This window comes from Antechinus flavipes, chromosome 3, assembly GCF_016432865.1.
Source record: "Antechinus flavipes isolate AdamAnt ecotype Samford, QLD, Australia chromosome 3, AdamAnt_v2, whole genome shotgun sequence".
NCBI classification, from domain to species: Eukaryota; Metazoa; Chordata; class Mammalia; order Dasyuromorphia; family Dasyuridae; genus Antechinus; species Antechinus flavipes.
Window position 1 is genome coordinate 319167640 of NC_067400.1, and position 16695 is coordinate 319184334.

A 16695-nucleotide genomic window follows, 5' to 3' on the forward strand; every position below is an offset into this window, starting at 1 on the left:
GAGGTAAATTTTAATTTTCCCTCATTTTGTTTGTTTATATTTCAGTATTTGTGTATATATTTAGATTATTGATCTACTTAGAATATTTTGTGGTTGCTGTTCTTAAATTTTGTAGTTGGTCTAAGTTGTTGTTGTTGGGGTTTTTTTTTTTTTGGCCTTGTTGCTATCCAGTTTTCCTCCAAATGTTTATCGATTCCTTTCCACAGTGTTTTTTTTAATGTTTTGGTTATCAAACCCCAGCTTCTCTATATATTTGCTTCTGAGCCCACTGTGGTACATGAAAAGAACATGGACTCAATATACCATATGGTCACTTTGGGCAAATCTGTTACCCTCCTTGGGCTTCACTTTTCTCATGTGAAATAAAGGGTTTGAACTAGATTATCTCCAAGCTCTAGACCTATGATCATCTAATCCCAGATTGTTCTATTGCCATTTTTAAAAATTCAGTTCCAGATTGATAATTGTTATTGTTCAGCTGTTCGATCCTATCCCACTCTTTGTGACTCCATTTGTTTGCTTGTGCGCGCACACACACACACACACACATACACACACACACCTGCCTCTGGAAGCTCACTCCATCCCCTGGACAGCTCACAAGGAAGGTACTAGCTATCCCTGAGGTAGTACTTAAAGCATAGGATGCTATAAGTAGAAGGTCTGTTCAGTGACCCTTTATCTCCTTCTTGGCTAGGCTGCAGATTTCTCTCTGCAGGATTTTTTCTACCATGATCCCATGTTATCACTCTGTCCTTTCAGTCGCATCTGTTTCTTCATGATCCCATTGGGGATTTTCTTGGTAAAGAAAATTGGTAAATTATTTCCCTGCTTCCTTTCCAACCTGTGTTTCATGTTCATGCCAACCTGTCTTTGCTCAATCCTTGACTTTGTTCAATCCTTGAACTTGCTTAACATGATTTAACACCCTCTCAAAGTCACTTACCTTTTAACCTCTATACATTGAAAGCCACTAGTCTTGTTTCTACAGGTCCAGTCATAATTTTGTTATTCCAGTCATGTCTAACTCTTTGTGAACTCATTTGGAATTTTCTTGGCAAAAATACTGGAATGGCTGTCATTTCCTTCTTCAGTTCATTTATAGATGTGGTAACTGAGGTTAACAGGTTTGAGTGACTTGTTCAAGGTCGTGGAACTACTAAGTATCTGAAGTCCAATTTGAACTCAGAAGATGAGTCTTATGATCTCCACGTCTAGAACTCTTTCCATCAAGCTGACCCGCATTCATAGTACTTATTATAAAATGGCTCCCAGCTTTCCTACCTGCTTCCCCAAGGAAAGAGATCCTAGAAAAGATCTTGGTGAATATAAGTCAAACCTAACACACTTTAGGACCCAACACTATGAGATGGGAGACCCCAGGGTTGCCTCTGGGCGATCGAAGAAGAAAATGAATCAGGTATTTCAGGAAAATCAGAATCTATAAGTTTAAATTTAGCAACTTACATCTAGCTGTAGAGGCACTTGTGTCAGCAGCGTGAATTTGTATAACCCAAATGTAGGAATCAAATAAATTTATAGGACAAATGGCCATAAAAATTATAAAAGGCTACAGTAGTTGCCAGAGGAAGAGAAAGTATTTAGGTTTCCTGTTAATCCCTCTTCCAGTAGAGATGAGGCTTCTTCCCTGTGATAGCCTGTATGTTTATGGGATACTATGACCCAGATATATGTGGGAGATGTTGTGTTTCTTACTAGCAATTAGGTAATGCAGTGGATAGAGCACTGGACCTGGAGTCTGGAATACTTGAGTTTAAATTTTGGCCTTAGATACTTAGCTGGCAAGTCAAGTAACCTCTTTGCTTCAGTTTCCTCAATTGTAAAATGGAAATAATAGCACCTACCTAGTTGTGAGGCTCAAACAAAAAAAATTTGTGCAGCACTTGGCATTTACCGTGTTTCCCTGATAATAAGACACTGTCTTATTTTTTTTTGGACAGAAAAATACCAGAGGGCTTATTTTCAGGGGAGGGCTTATTTTAATGAACATTGACAGCAATTTTAATAAACAGGTAAATGTGAACAAAAAAAAGTACCTTTATTCAATAATGATCATGTCATCTTCTTCAACCTTATCGTCATAAGTGTCCATACTCTGAATTCCGTCCTGGATGTCTTGCGCCTCTATTTCCTTCAGAAGAAGTGGATCCAATCTGTCATGTCCAGCAATACGGCTCTCTTTAAAATGAACATGTAGGTAACCTTCTCGTAATGCCTTAGCGACACAGCTGTCAGTAATTTTATCCCATGACTTCTTCACCCAAGTCACAACTTCTTGCAGACAGGGCTTCACAAAGTTTCCACGCTGATTTCTTTCCATTCTATTTTCAGTGTAGTCATTGACTTCCATGCGCAAATGGTCCTTGAATGGCTTGTTTATTGCAATATCAAGGGTCTGGAGATAGGCAGTCATTCCTGCAGGAATCATTACTTGATCGATTCTTCTCTCTGCAAGGAAGTTCTTCATTTCTTTAGCGCGGTGAGTGCTGGCTGAGTTCTTATTTTATCCTCCATGATGCCCCCTGAGTTCTTCTTTTATCCTCCATCAGGCCCCTTTTATCCTCCATCATGCCCCCTCACTCCCACTTACATACCGGGTTTTTATGTTGTCCTACCTCAGCTCTCCTCCGTGGCACTGCTCTCAATGGTGCCAGCAAGCAAAGCACTGGGGAAGAACAGGATGACGTGCTCACTGCTGCAGCTCTGATTGGATGCAGCTCGGAGCGCAGCGTTTGTTTCACCGGGAGGGGCGGGGTGGGAGGGGGAGGGTGGGGAACGGTGCATACAGAGGGTACTCCTTCACTACAGTAGCAATCTCAATAGGGCTTATTTTTGGGAGAGGGCTTATTTTTGGGAGAGGGCTTATATTAGAGGAATCTTACACAGTAAGGGGAGGGCTTATTTTTGGGATAGGTCTTCTTATCAGTGAAACACGGTAGTAGGGGCAATAAGTGTGTGTGTCTGTGTGTGTTTGTTTCTCCCCAGTACTGTGCCATTTCAGTAACATGCCTTTGCCTTGAACTTCTTGCCTTCTGTTTTATTATTAAAAGGCAAACATATTAGTTGAGTGTTTATCTTTACATGTATTTAGAACAATCTTATTAAACTATCTTTACTTGCATTTGGAAAATAAAATACTGTTAAAGATAAAAAGAGAATAAATTTTTAAAAATAATTTTTTCCCCCTTTGGAAAAAACCATGAGGAAAAAAAACAAACAAAAAGGTGAAACTAGTATGCTTACATCTACAACCAGTCTCCATAATTCTCTTTCTGTTTATGGATGATATTTTCTATCCCAAGTCTATTGGAATTGTCTTGGATTGCTCCATTTCTGAGAAGAGCCAAATCCATCACAGCTGATGATCACATAATCTTCTTTTACTCTGCCCAGTGTTTTTCAGTTCTGCTCACTTCACTCAGCATCAGTTTATATAAGTCTTTCCAGGCTTTTCTGAAATCAGGCTGCTCATCATTTCTTATAGCACAATAATATCCTTGGCGTCATTCTTCAATCTTCACTCTCATGTACTCACATATCCATTTGGTTGTCAAATCTGTTTTCTGCCTTCTACAAAATGTTCCTTTCTCTCCATATATAAAGCCACCCCCATAGTGCAGGTCTCATCTCTTTTCCCCGTAATATTATAATAGATTTCTTAATGGTTCCTCTGCTTAAGTCTCTCCCAATCCAATGTAGCTTTCATCTAGCTGCCAAATTGATTTCACCAAAGTAATATCACTACTTATTCAGTAAAGCTTCAGTGCTTTTTTATTCTCTTCAAGATCAAATATAAATGTGTAAGCATTTAAAGGCCTTCCTAACCTGGCACCAACATGTTTCCAATCACACTGCACATAGCTCCTTTCCACACACAGTGATCTAGCCAAAATGGACATTTTTTTTTTTGCCATTTCTAAAACATGGCATTCCATCTCTGGCCTCCATGCCTTTGCGCTGACTATGTGCTGTGTAAGGAATATATTACCTATTCATATATCTTAGGATCCTGAGATCCTAAGACTCAGCTCAAGTACAAACTTCTACATCTTGTTCTCCCTTCACACCCCCTTCAGTTCCTTCACTATATTCCTTGAGGGCAGAGATTATATTTCCTTTTGGTATCCTCAGTGGCTAGCACAGTGTCTGGTATATAGTAGATGTTTAATAAGTGCTTGTTGTTTGAGTGTTCTAGCCTATCATTTAGTCTTTTTTGATTCTTAACGTTTTTATTATTCTCAGGTTTGTATCATCTGTAGATTGAAGAATTATGCCACATGTGCCTTAATTAAAATCACTAATTTTTTTTTTTAAAATGTGTTGAATAAAACAAGACCAAGAACAGATCTTTGAAGCCCTCTACTAGATACCTGCTGACATCAATACACACAAAATCATACCGGTAGTCAGTTTCAGGAATTGATAACAATAAATTAATGGCAGTAAACTTATGTGGGGCTGGTCATTCAACCAGTTCCAAATCCACAAAACTATTTTATCATCTAGTCCACATCTCTCTATTATATGCAAGACTTAGTTTATTTTTTCAGCCAAACATTTAGCTATATCTATAGTTTTTCCTTGTTGTCATGGGAAATTGCACTTTTGCTTCAACTTCCATGGTTGTCATTGGGTTGTTTCTATTTCTTAATTTAAATAATGTACCCCAATACACAAGGTTAAAACAAGGAGCATATGAATGGCTTGATAGCTTCTGAAGAACTCAGTATTGGCTCTTTAGAAAAGGATGATTTGCTTCTTCAGTAGGATTGGGACTTCTTGGATGAGGCATAGTTTATTCTGAGTATTGGGATAGAATGTTTTAACTCAAATCAAAAGCTAAGTAGGAAAAAGGAGGAGCAAAAAGACACTACATCTGAGAAATCCCAAAGAAACATATATATGTATATACATGTGTATTTATATATATGTATATATCATAGAAAATATCAGAAGTGAATATAATAGCATCTGAGTACTCAGTGTTTATTGGTTCTAGAAGACATGAGAGGGGAAGACTTTTTCCCATATGTACAACTCCAGTTTTCAGCCCAAGCATCCCTTGACACCCATTTTCCCAAAGGGGCAAGTGGAGTGCCCAGTCAGGCCCCTTCCTTCTTGATCCAATTTGCTTTCTGAGAGGAACCTCTACTTTTATACTCTCCCTCCACCCTAGGCAATCTGAGCTTCCTTGGTTGGGAAATGGTGGTGTTGGATATGGAATCAGCAGCTATGGTTCCCAAGCCCTCTGCCACCGAAGGCACTGGCTGAAGCCCCAGCTCAGGGCTGCCAGGAGTCGTTGGTCCTCCTCCACACTGGCACCCCCCCCCCCCTCGGCTCCTGCTCTGCGGCTCCTGCTGAGCCATTCCGTGTCCCTTGCAGTGCTCTTCTTGGCAGCTGGGAGGCTACATGCTGCAGCCACACATCCTGCAGGAACTGCTTCAAGGTCTGCCCGCCAATGTGCACACCCCCAGCATCATGGACTCTGGACAGATAGTGCAGACAGGGCCTTAGCTGGGGAAGAAGTGCCCATGGCGGAGAGCAACAACCATCGGCTGGATGGTAGGCCTGGCCAACCCCACACTCCTGCTGCCCAGCCAGAACAACAGGTGCAACAGGGCCCAAGTGAGCACCAAGGAGTTTTTCCCATTATAATGCTTTGAATACCAAATTCAGCCAAGGTACCATTGTGCTTTAAAGAACACCATCCAAATGATAAAAAGGCAAGAGAGAGGGGGGGGACACCATAGTTTGAGTGTTCTGTGGCAATAGGAAGATGAAAACAAGGCACATCTTCAAGATGACCAGCTATGATAATAAGCTAAAAGGAGAATAAGGAGATGTGTGCCATTAATGAAAAGCACGGTTTTATTGGGACATTCTAAGAATAATCCAGAATACCTTGGTGACTCCTAGTGTTCACAGTAAAGACTCTATTGAACCAAGGCTCACAGGGCTGGAATTATAACTCTAAATGTCTTGTTTGCTCTGTCACTACTGAGGGGCAGGGGCAGATATGAGGTACCAGAATGTCTTCCATGTTGCCCCTTAAAAGGGTGATGCTGTGGGTCTGAAAGTTAGTTGCCAACTAATACGTTGAGATATGTTAGCTGTTTGAGCGTTTGATCAGAGACGGGTCCATATAACGTAGATCAACACTAAACTTTCAGCAGAATCAGAACCGGGTACTGCTAGGTAGTAGATAAAGCACCAGTCCTGGAGTCAGGAGGACTTGAGCTCAAATACAGATTCAGACACAACACTTCCTAGCTTTGTGACCCTGGACAAGTCACTTAACCCCAACTGCCTTAAACTAGAACCAGACCAGAGACTAGAGTTCATTGACAGGTCCACCCTTAGTGGACCTGAAGGTGAAGGCAATCAACAATTCATTATCAAAGCAAGAATTTAAATGCCAGGAATTACTACTACCCTGGGTTCCCCTCTGGATATCCCTTTCAGTGTCTTTCCTATAATTCTCTATTCTCCATGTCGTAGCTCACACTTCACCAGCCTCCTCGACTTTAATGATTAACAAAGTGGTTCCACACAATAAAAACGTTGGGGATACCACTTAGCTGGTTGGCTCATATAATCAAGAACTGGTTCATTTGGTGGGGAGCTTCCTAAATTACTAGTTACTTTGTCCTGCTTCTGTGATGAGAAACAGGGAATCGGTATTTTCAAATGTTAAAGGATAGAAAAACTGTTCTTGACCTTTTTGAGGATTAATGTGGTGAATATATGGACTCATTCTCAGAAAAAATGTTATTTAATGCACAAAATATATAACTTTGTTGCATATTTGGAGGGAATAGCAAGTTGTACATGGTAGATGCAGTTTCATGTGCAATCATCTTTTTTATTGTACTGTGTTATGGAGATGTTTAATTCCATTAATTGAAAATAAAATTTATTTAATTAAACATACAAAATAAAATACACAATATTGCAAAGAAAACCAATTCTATTGAAATTAAATACATTTTTCCTATCTAAGTAGACAGACTCTGAAATGTAATGATAGATTCATTGAAGGATCAATGGACTGACTTCAAGTTAAACATTCTTGGAATTTATTGTTGTTGGGTGTTTGTGTCCAACTCTACATGATGCTATTTGGGATTTTCTTAGCAAAAGTTACTGGAGCTGTTTGTCATTTTCTTTTCCAATTCATTTTACCAATGAGGAAATTGAGGCACACTGTTAAGGGACTTGCTCAGGGTCATACAGCCATACAGATTTGAACTCAGAAAGATAAGTCTTTCTATGTCCATTGTTCTATCCATTGTGCCACCTAATTGCCCCTGCAATAGAAGGTGGTCGATTCGTCCAGTGAGAATGGTTGATATTCCTAAATCCATAAATTTTCTACACATTTAATGAAAACTCAATGTACATCTTTAAAAGAAAAACTGATTTCTCTTAAGTTCCATTTAAAAGTTTAGTAATGCCCTGTAGATGTTTACTATTAAATTGCAGTTCCTCCCACTTTCCATCATGCAACCAAAACCATGGGTGACAATCTCAGTTTCATTTAAAAAGAAACCAATGTAAGTAACGGAAAAAAAAGCAGAAAAATCTTTTGTTTTTAGAAAAGAAAATTTCTTCCTTTTATCACTATTCATTTCATACTATCATTTTTAAAGAAGGGAAAGTATGAGTTTATTTGTGGATTCCAATTATCCATTGTTATTAATACAGATTATTTAGATTGTGTCTCAGGAGTGTTTCAAGGAGGTTGGGGTGGGAGGCAGGATTGCAAATATAAAGCAGTTGAAGTGATAAATCAAAGGCCTGTCTTCACACAGAAAAAGCTTGAAGTTACAAGTTACCAACCAAACACAAAAGATAAAAAACTGAAACACATAAAAATGAGTTAACACTTTAGAAGAAAATGATATAGAATAAAAATGCTTTGGTTTTTTGGCCTACTCAAATGAGTAGTTCTTAGTAAGGGCATTCTTTCTGTGAATGCAGATCTGCAACCAATAGTCCTAGAGAACTGTTTGGGACTCTGAAAAGTTAAGGGACTTATTTAAGATCTTAGAATCTAGGATGATTTGAACTCAGGACTTCCTGACTCCTAGGGCAGCTTTTTACCTATTTTCAAATAATTAGTCCTTATTTTCCATTAAGAAAGAATTGAGACAGTTATTTCTCTTTAAAGAAATCATAGTTAATCACTTAGAAATTTCTAAATTGATTTAATAATTTGGGATAAAAAAATACTAGTCAAGGATTAGTTTCACTTCAGATTATGCCTTCTGGTAACATCTTACAAGACAAGATCAACAAGAGTAATAGTAAACTGAATCAAGAGGAAACTTCTTTGGGATTGATGCAGACAGAAAATCTTGAGTCAAAAAAAGCACTAATAACAACAGAATACCTGTTAGCTACTAGAATCAATCACCACCTGACAGGATACAAGACAATATTTGGATGGGCTTACAAAATATAGGAGCAGCTAGGTGGCACAGTGGAGAGCACCAGCTCTGGAATCCGGAGGACCTCAGTTCAAATTGAGTGAAATGATTATTTCTCTCTTTTATTAACCAATTAATGAATTAGGCCTAAGGTTTCTCCTCTTCTATTACCTCCTCCACTGAAGACTAATCAATCAACCAACTTTTAAAGGGCAGGCAGGGCCAATGAGATGAAATCTTGGGCAGATACATTATACTGGAAAAAGTCAAGATGTGTAGAAAAGATTAAAAGAAATTTTAGTTTAGGTGCATTAATGGATTCTGGCCCATTGTGTTTTAGTCAGACAGGTCTGGGTAAAAGTGGATTTCCCCTTTTGTCAAGATCAAAACTCTTAAATGTGTGAGCTGTGATCTCATATGGGGTTGTGTAACAATGTGGGGGTTATGAAAAATTTGGCAACAGAAGTTTCTGAAGACAATGACCAAAAATTAATTCAAAATTAAGAGTGTAATAAATCCAAGGTGTTCCTGGCAGCATTTGTCCATGTTGTATCATACAGCTCCAATGCAGATTTAGTTCTGAACATAACATGCACATTTTGTACTGCACTTGGACAAATGCTGCCAAAAATAGCTCAGATTCAAGATGGGGTTGCATAAGAATTTCTTGGGTAAAAAGGGATTTTTTTCTTCTCAGGGCTTTGAGTGGATTTCATGAGATCCTTGGCATTGGATTATTGTAGGTTAGCATGATGATGAATAAGATGATTCATTACCCAGAAACTTTTATATTTATGTATTAAGCCTTTTATATTTCACAAAATCTAGTCTTAAATACTTTCTAGCTATGTGACTCTGGGTAAGTCATTTAACCCTGATTGCCTACAAAACAAAAAGCAGTGGAATTATAGGAGCAGCTAGGGGGCACCATAATGCACAGAATCCTGGGCCTGAAGTCCGGAAGTTCAAATTCAGTCTCAGATACTATTAACTGTGTGATTACAAGCAAAGCATTTAACTACAGATGAGGCAAGTTTCTTCATCTGTAAAATGAGCTGGAGAAGGAAATGACAATTTATTCCAGTAATTTTACCAAGAAATCCTGAAAGGGGATCACAAAGAATACAACAAAATGGAATTGCAACTAGTATTTAAAAGAACTTGGCCTAAGGCAGTACTGACAACAATAACATACTGTGTGTTCCAAATTAATTTTAAACCATTTTTTTTGAAGACTCTTCACATTTGTGCAACATAGTTTCGATTCTAATACTGAAATTTAGTTGTACAACAAAATTTGTGACATGTAAACAAATTGTGCAAAGAATTATACAACTAGCATGCTTTGTGGTATTCTTTATTTAAAAATTGTGAGTTAACTACAGTTGTAGTGTTCTCATTTCTTACCATTTTGATGGTATAACAAACTGGGGAAAACATTAGCATAATTTCAAGAAGGTATTAAAAAAACCCCAAACACACACACACATACACACACACACAGGCACACACACATTGTTATTATCTAAACACATTTTAAAATGGTGAGAAAAGCTCTGAATGCACTAAATCAAATTAAAAACCCTTCTTTATAATGGACTGTGGCAATACTGTGGCTATGAAAACAAACATTCTTTTATCTGTTAAAAAGAAATAAAAGACACTGGCAATTTGAACCTAGCAGCAAAGAGCAAAGCAGATACAAAGTTCATTAAAACATAAAACATAAAATTGTAAGAGACATAAAACTAGGTACTCAAACATCCTAAAGTTGATACTGTGTAGGATTGCACGGATCATTCATTGAGAAATGGTTTAACGAACTTTAAAGAACTAACCTTTTCCACTGATATTTTAAATTGCTGCATATTACAAACAGTGGAAAAGGGGGAAAAACCTATACATGTAATATATCTATGTATATATATATACATATATATGCATATATATGTATATATATATATATATATATATATATTTGGAATGCTATACACACAAAAATGCATTTTCTCATCAGCTCAAGGCATCTTGTTATTCTTGAACAAGAAATAGCTAAGTGCTAGCCAGGATGTGAAAAAAGTAAAAGGTTTAGAATCAAAGATTCAAAGTCTGAGAGTATCAGACCTGAGGAGAAATCACAAGATTTGGTATTTTTTTTTTTTTTTTTTTTTTTGGGGGGGGGTTGTTGCACATTCAAAATGAAAAACATTGTGGAACATATAAGGTACACAAACTTCTTTGGAAAGTGTTTGGAATAAAAGAATAATTCAACTCTAAGACTACTTTTGAAGGTGATTTCAAAGTACATGATGGTCTACAGCTAAGTCATCAGTTGAGATCTATTTCATAGTGGCCAAATAAATAATGATGATGATAGAAAACAACTTTTTTACCAAACTGATTTTTAAACATTCCAGTGCAAAAATCTTTATATGTGCCTGACTGATTGATTGATAACTGCTAAATAGCACATATCTGACTCCTTATTTATGAAGAGATTTCTTGGCCAGCATTTTAGTTTCCTCCTCCTTAAGTTATGCTTACTTCTTGCAATAATAACTGAAGCTATTACACACACTTGTAAGGAAAGAAAAAGATTTTTTTCCCCACTTGATAGGACGAAAGGACATTGTATTTTTCCAAGGAAGGCAAGATACTTTCTAGAGGGAAGTGATGTACCGCACTGATCTCAGGGCTAAATAGAACACTTAAGTTCTTATCCTAGGGAACTTGGAAAAGAAATGAAGAGGAATTAAAGGTCTCAGGTGCAGTAGCACACGTACAAATAACATTTACCTCAAATTTCAAATAGCTCTATTGGTTCCAAAACAAAGGGCTGCATTAGTAGACAAGAAATCTGGTCTACTGCCCCTGGTGTCATGGTGTCATGGCATGAAGAAACCTCAGAAATCCACAAAGAACTTAGAAGCCACTTTTGAAGCTATGGTCTTGGTCAGGACCCAGACTACAATCTGAGTTGTCATAAAAGATCTAAAGGCGGGAAGGAGGTGTGTGTGTTTATCTTAGAGATACAGTTTAGGTAAGTTGTTTTCATTCTTTTCCCTAGAAAAACAAATGATCAAAACATGATTCCACAGGACCAGTGATAAAGCATGCTGCTCACCTCCTGACAGAACAGTGAAGGATTGGGGCATCCTGAATGAGACATACAGGTTTGTCTCCAAAGTCTTGTATCTTACAACTTAAAACTGCACCAAGACTTTGGGACCATTCTGTATGTTTTAGATATTGCCAATATGGGAATTTATTTTGCTTAACTATACATATTGGTTATAAGGTATTCTGTTGTTTTGTTTGCGAAGTCAGACACAGAAAAAAAAAAGATTTTGGTTAATTTGTTTTTTCAAATTAAATAAAAAACCAAATTGGTCAGGCAGATGATTAGATGGCTTTTCTACTCTAAAACTAGCCATTCTGGCATGTTAAGGTGCCTGCTAATTCAGATTAATGCCCATAAATAAAGCTGAGAGGTATCAACTGATCATGCTGAAGAATCAACCCCCAAATGACCTAAATACATAATCTATCACACTAGGTGGTTTGAATATTTTGGTTTTTCTTTTTTCCTGAACTTTACAGAAAGTCTTTATAATAGAATTTGGAAAAGGCTCTTTCTTGGTAGCCTTCTGTTACTCTTCCTCTTCTTCCTCCTCTTCACCCTCTCCTTCTCCTTCCCCTTCTTTCCCCATGGTTTCCACAATAAGCTCAGCAGTGCAGGTGGCTTCTCCCAGGCTGTTGACAGCTTTGCAGGTGTATTTGGCATCATCATCCCCACAAACATCAGCGATAATTAAAGAGCAGTTCCCGTCCTCATCGTAGTCAATCTGGAAATGGCGAGATTCCCTGATGGATTGGTCATCTTTGAACCAGACGACCTCAGGGTCTGGGTACCCTGCAGCACACACAGGAAAGAACACCAGATGCAGTAAGTGAATCTCCCAGCTTGGCCCCAGTGCTATGTGGTCAACTCTAGATAAATTAACTAAATAATGGGGTAAAAGGCAAAAATAGTCTGTTTGCCTTTAGGGAAACATTTAGGTACTTATGCTTCAACAGAAACACATTCTGGGAATAGCTCGGACCAAAAAGAGAAGCTAGAAGGGTAGTCATCTTCCTATTAGGCTCACTCTGTGCCTCATTCCAGTCCAGGGATGGCCAACATCGTCTCATTGACTTGTCACCAATTTCTATACACACATGGTTTGTGGTATTTCTCAGAACTACAAGGGATGGCAGCATCAGAAACCCAGAGCTGAAACAGGCCTTAGAAGCTAATGAATCTGTTCCCTTCTCCCATTTTACAGATGAGGAAATTGAGGCCCAAGAACTTGACCAAGGCCACATAGTTGTGCAAGCCAGAGGAAGTACCTCAGCTACAAACTGCAATTTGATAGTAAGAGTGACTAGAGAGATTGATAATATCAACAGAGTGGTCATGAAAAGAAAAATCTAATAATCTGAAAGGTGCTGGGCTTTGAATCAAGAAGACCTGATTTTAAATCTGGACTCAGACACATTACTAAATGCTACCTACCTCAGTTTATTCATCTGATGAGTGTGTGTGTTTGTTTATTTTTTGAGACAGTTGGGATTAAGTGACTTGCTCAGGGTCACACAGTAAGTAGCAAGTGTTTTAAGGCCAAATATGAACTCAGACCCTCCTGATTTCAGGGCCAATGCTCTATCCATAGTGTCATTTTATAAATAAGTATCTGTATTGACAGATTTTACAGATGAGTACTTCTAGAGTTGTTAAGAATATAAAATGAGATGCTATTTTTAAAGTATTTGTTTTATAAATCTGAAAGGGCTGTTTATATGCTAGGTATTATTAGCTGTTAACAATAATCTGTTGATCTTAAATTATACATTCGGTATATTCCTAAAACGTCTTGTGTAAAAGAAATACTTTTCTGTCAAGTCAGGTTTTCATTGACTTCCATTTTAATTTTGGAGATATTTTCTTACATAAAACTATTTGGCCCCAATGCAGAATAAAAATCGCATTTAAGAACTTAAGAATCCTAACATTCATTCCAAGGAGCATTCTGTCCTTGTTTATCAGTTCAGAGTTAATATGCTTGCATTCTCCTACACACAGCCCCTACCAGAAGGCAGATCAATGGATAATCATTTATAGAAAAACTTAAAAAAAAAAAAAAAAGCATTGTGATTTTATTAATTTGGAGGAAAAGTCCCACAGCAGAAAACACCCTCCGTCAATGTGATTGTCAACTATAAATGACAATTATAATGACAACTTGTTTACAGAACTGGAATACTGATAGGTTATACGGTTTGCTTTTGATCACATGGCAAGTATGCAGAGGTGAGTTCTGAACCAGGTTTCCTGCCTCTGATGACAGCTTGCCTTCCTAGTTCCAGATGGTCTAATTCAGGATTTTAGTCCAAGACCTGCACTTTTGAAATTATCATGCTTTCCTCTCCATTTTTACCAATTCCACAACTTCTTTCAATCTGCTAGTCTAGTATCTCTTTGGGACAATGTTTATGGTTCCTTTAAGCACTGCATCATTATCCTATTAAACAGTTTTCTCAGCTCATCAAGAACTACCCAGGAATCCATGTCCCCAGCTACTCAGGACTTCCAAAAATCAACTTATGCTATTTTATGGTAGGAGAAGCAGTGTATGGTATAATGGATAAAACATAAGCTTCTAGATTGATATTGCTTCATTCATTGTACTAATATCCCTAGCATCTAACTCAGTGGCTAGCTATATATAGGAGGTACTTAATAAACCCTTCTCAATTGATTTAATGCTGGACTTGGAACCGGGGTTCAAGTATACTGATTGTATGGGCTTGGCCAAGTCACTTATTTCTAATAATTCTCATTTGAGAATTCATCATACCAAGGAAACCATAGAACCACTCTTTATTCCCTATATTGTGTACAAAATTACATATGTACACACAGGCTAGATGTAAGTTCCTAGAGAGAAGAGACTTTTCATTTTGTCTTTGTATCTCCAGGCCCAGGCAGTGTCTGGCATGTAGGAAATGCTTGATAATAGAATGACTGATTAATGAAAGACACTGGCTTTCTTGATCAGGGAACTATTTTAAAACATTTCGAATCCACACTGGCCTACTGAAGTGATTCTGTAAATTACAGAATTTGAACCTTTTTAGGTGACTTAAGTGCTAGGGGCCAGAATTTAACTCCTGTTCACTTTTAGATGGTGTACTGGATATAGAATTAAATCTAGAGTCAGGAAGATCTGAGTTCAAATGTTGTCTTAGATACTTGCTAAATGTATAAGTCTAGACAAATCATTTAATCTCTCTGCATCAGTTTCCTCACCTGTAAAATGGAGATAATCATAGCACCCACTTCCTGGGGCTTTTGTGAAGATCAAATGAGATAAAATTTATAAAGTGCTTTGCAAACCTTAAAAACTGCTATATAAATGATAGCTATTTATGACTGTTATCATTACATTCCAGCTCCCCTGCCTAAAATGCATTTTCCCCTTCTTTGTATTGGGTAGCTCAAGCACTACCTTCTCCTAGTCTTTCTTTTCCCAACCAATTGTGTCCTCCCCACCCAAATGTTTATTTATCTTTGCTTTCTTTATATTTATTCTGCAAATACTTATTTTTTTTCTTAGTAGTAGTTTATTTTATCTAAACATATGTAAAGATAATTTTCAACATTCATTTTTGTAAGACTTTTGTGTTCAAAATCTTTCTCCCTTCCTCCCTTAACTTCCCCCTCCCCAAGACAGCAAGCAATCTGATATTGGTTAAACATGTGCAATCCTTTTAAACATATTTCCACATATGTCATGTTGCTGTATATAAATATATATCTTTCTTCTCTCCATTAACTTCTAGAGAGTAAGGATTACCTTGATTTAAGTCTCTGTATCACTGATGCCTGGCACAGTGCCTCAGGTGGTATACCACAAGTGCTTAATAAATACTCCCTGACCAACTGACTAATTTTATACTTCAGGCTTCAAGAAGAGTTTTTCTGTGGGACTTCTCTTCAGCAGCTGCCTCATATAAAGGGATGATTTCCTCAATGGAATGTAGTGAATGGTCTGCTCTTTCTCAAAACCGATGGGGACCTGTGAAATCAACATGTAGCCACGAGAAGGCTGCTGGCAACTTACCTTCTATCTTGCAATCAAATCTAGCAGCGCTTCCCTCCACCACCTCTATGTCAAGAATGGTCTTAGTGAAGTAAGGCTTGACGTGGGGCTTCTCTTCAGCAACTGCCTCAAGGAAAGCTTGGGAGACATCTTCTGTGGGAACAAAGGACAGTGGGCTATAACTTTGCTCAGCTCCCCCACAGTCCTGTTTTTTTTTTTTTTAATCTACCCTCCACACACATAGACACACACTGTAAATGAACAAAACTCTTCAGACATAGAGAACTGAGTCATTGGCAGGCCTGCCCTCTAGCCCTTGTGGGCATGCTGCCAATGGCTCCTGGAAGATGCCCAAATCAGGACTGAGGGCAGCTTTAGCCCTCCCTCCCCACCACTGTTAATGCCACTGCATTAAAAAAGAAATTCCCTTTTTAAAAAAAGAGACATCTGCTTTATGCTTTTTGCACAGCTAGCATTATGGCGGGGAGGGGTTAGATATCAGGCACGGGAGTAGTCTACTTGACAGATATCTATCGTATTATTTCTATGAAAAAAGAAAACCTTTCAGCTTCCTAAGGCATTTTAGACAGCCTTTTGCCCTCATCCAGCAGTTCAGCTTGCCTCCTGACCCTTGAGCAAGAACTAAATTCTAGCTGCATTTGAAACTTTCTAGTACTTTTCATTCCCTTCCCTCACCAGACATAGATTTAAGGTTCGAATAGGAAAAATAACTGGTTGCAAAGCCTTACTGTAAATCTGGGAGGTATCTAATATGAGCATTATCACCTCCATTTTTCACATGAAGAAATTCAGGGCCAGAGCAATGAAGTGATCTGCCAAAGGGTCAGACCCAGACCCAGAACCTAGCTAAGCCTTATTCAATGGAAGGAATATATATGGGGTTTGTGGTTGGGAAGGTTAAGTTTAAATCCTGCCTCAGAGATTCAATAGTTTTGTAATCTTAAGCAAGTCCTTAACCTTCTCAGACTCAATTTCCTCACTTATAAAACAGGAAAGATAACAGCACCTACCATATAGGATTGTTAACAAAGATTAAATGAGATAACCCATGTAAAATACTTTGCTATGTAAATGGTGATGCT

General features: G+C 37.9%; 1 protein-coding gene across 6 annotated transcripts in view; it reads right to left on the reverse strand.

Annotated features, from left to right (window-relative positions):
* Positions 1-10593: 10593 nt before the first annotated feature.
* The window catches only part of MYLK (myosin light chain kinase), a 198893-nt gene continuing 192791 nt past the window's right edge, over positions 10594-16695 (reverse strand). For 5 of the 6 annotated variants that reach the window (XM_051985429.1, XM_051985430.1, XM_051985432.1 and 2 more), the window contains 2 exons: positions 15614-15745; positions 10594-12363 (listed from right to left, as the gene is read on the reverse strand). In XM_051985429.1, coding sequence (XP_051841389.1) covers positions 12101-12363; positions 15614-15745 — 395 coding nt within the window. In that variant the 3' untranslated portion in view covers positions 10594-12100. The remainder of the gene's footprint in view (positions 12364-15613; positions 15746-16695) is intronic. The other variant, XM_051985428.1, reaches the window with a different exon arrangement.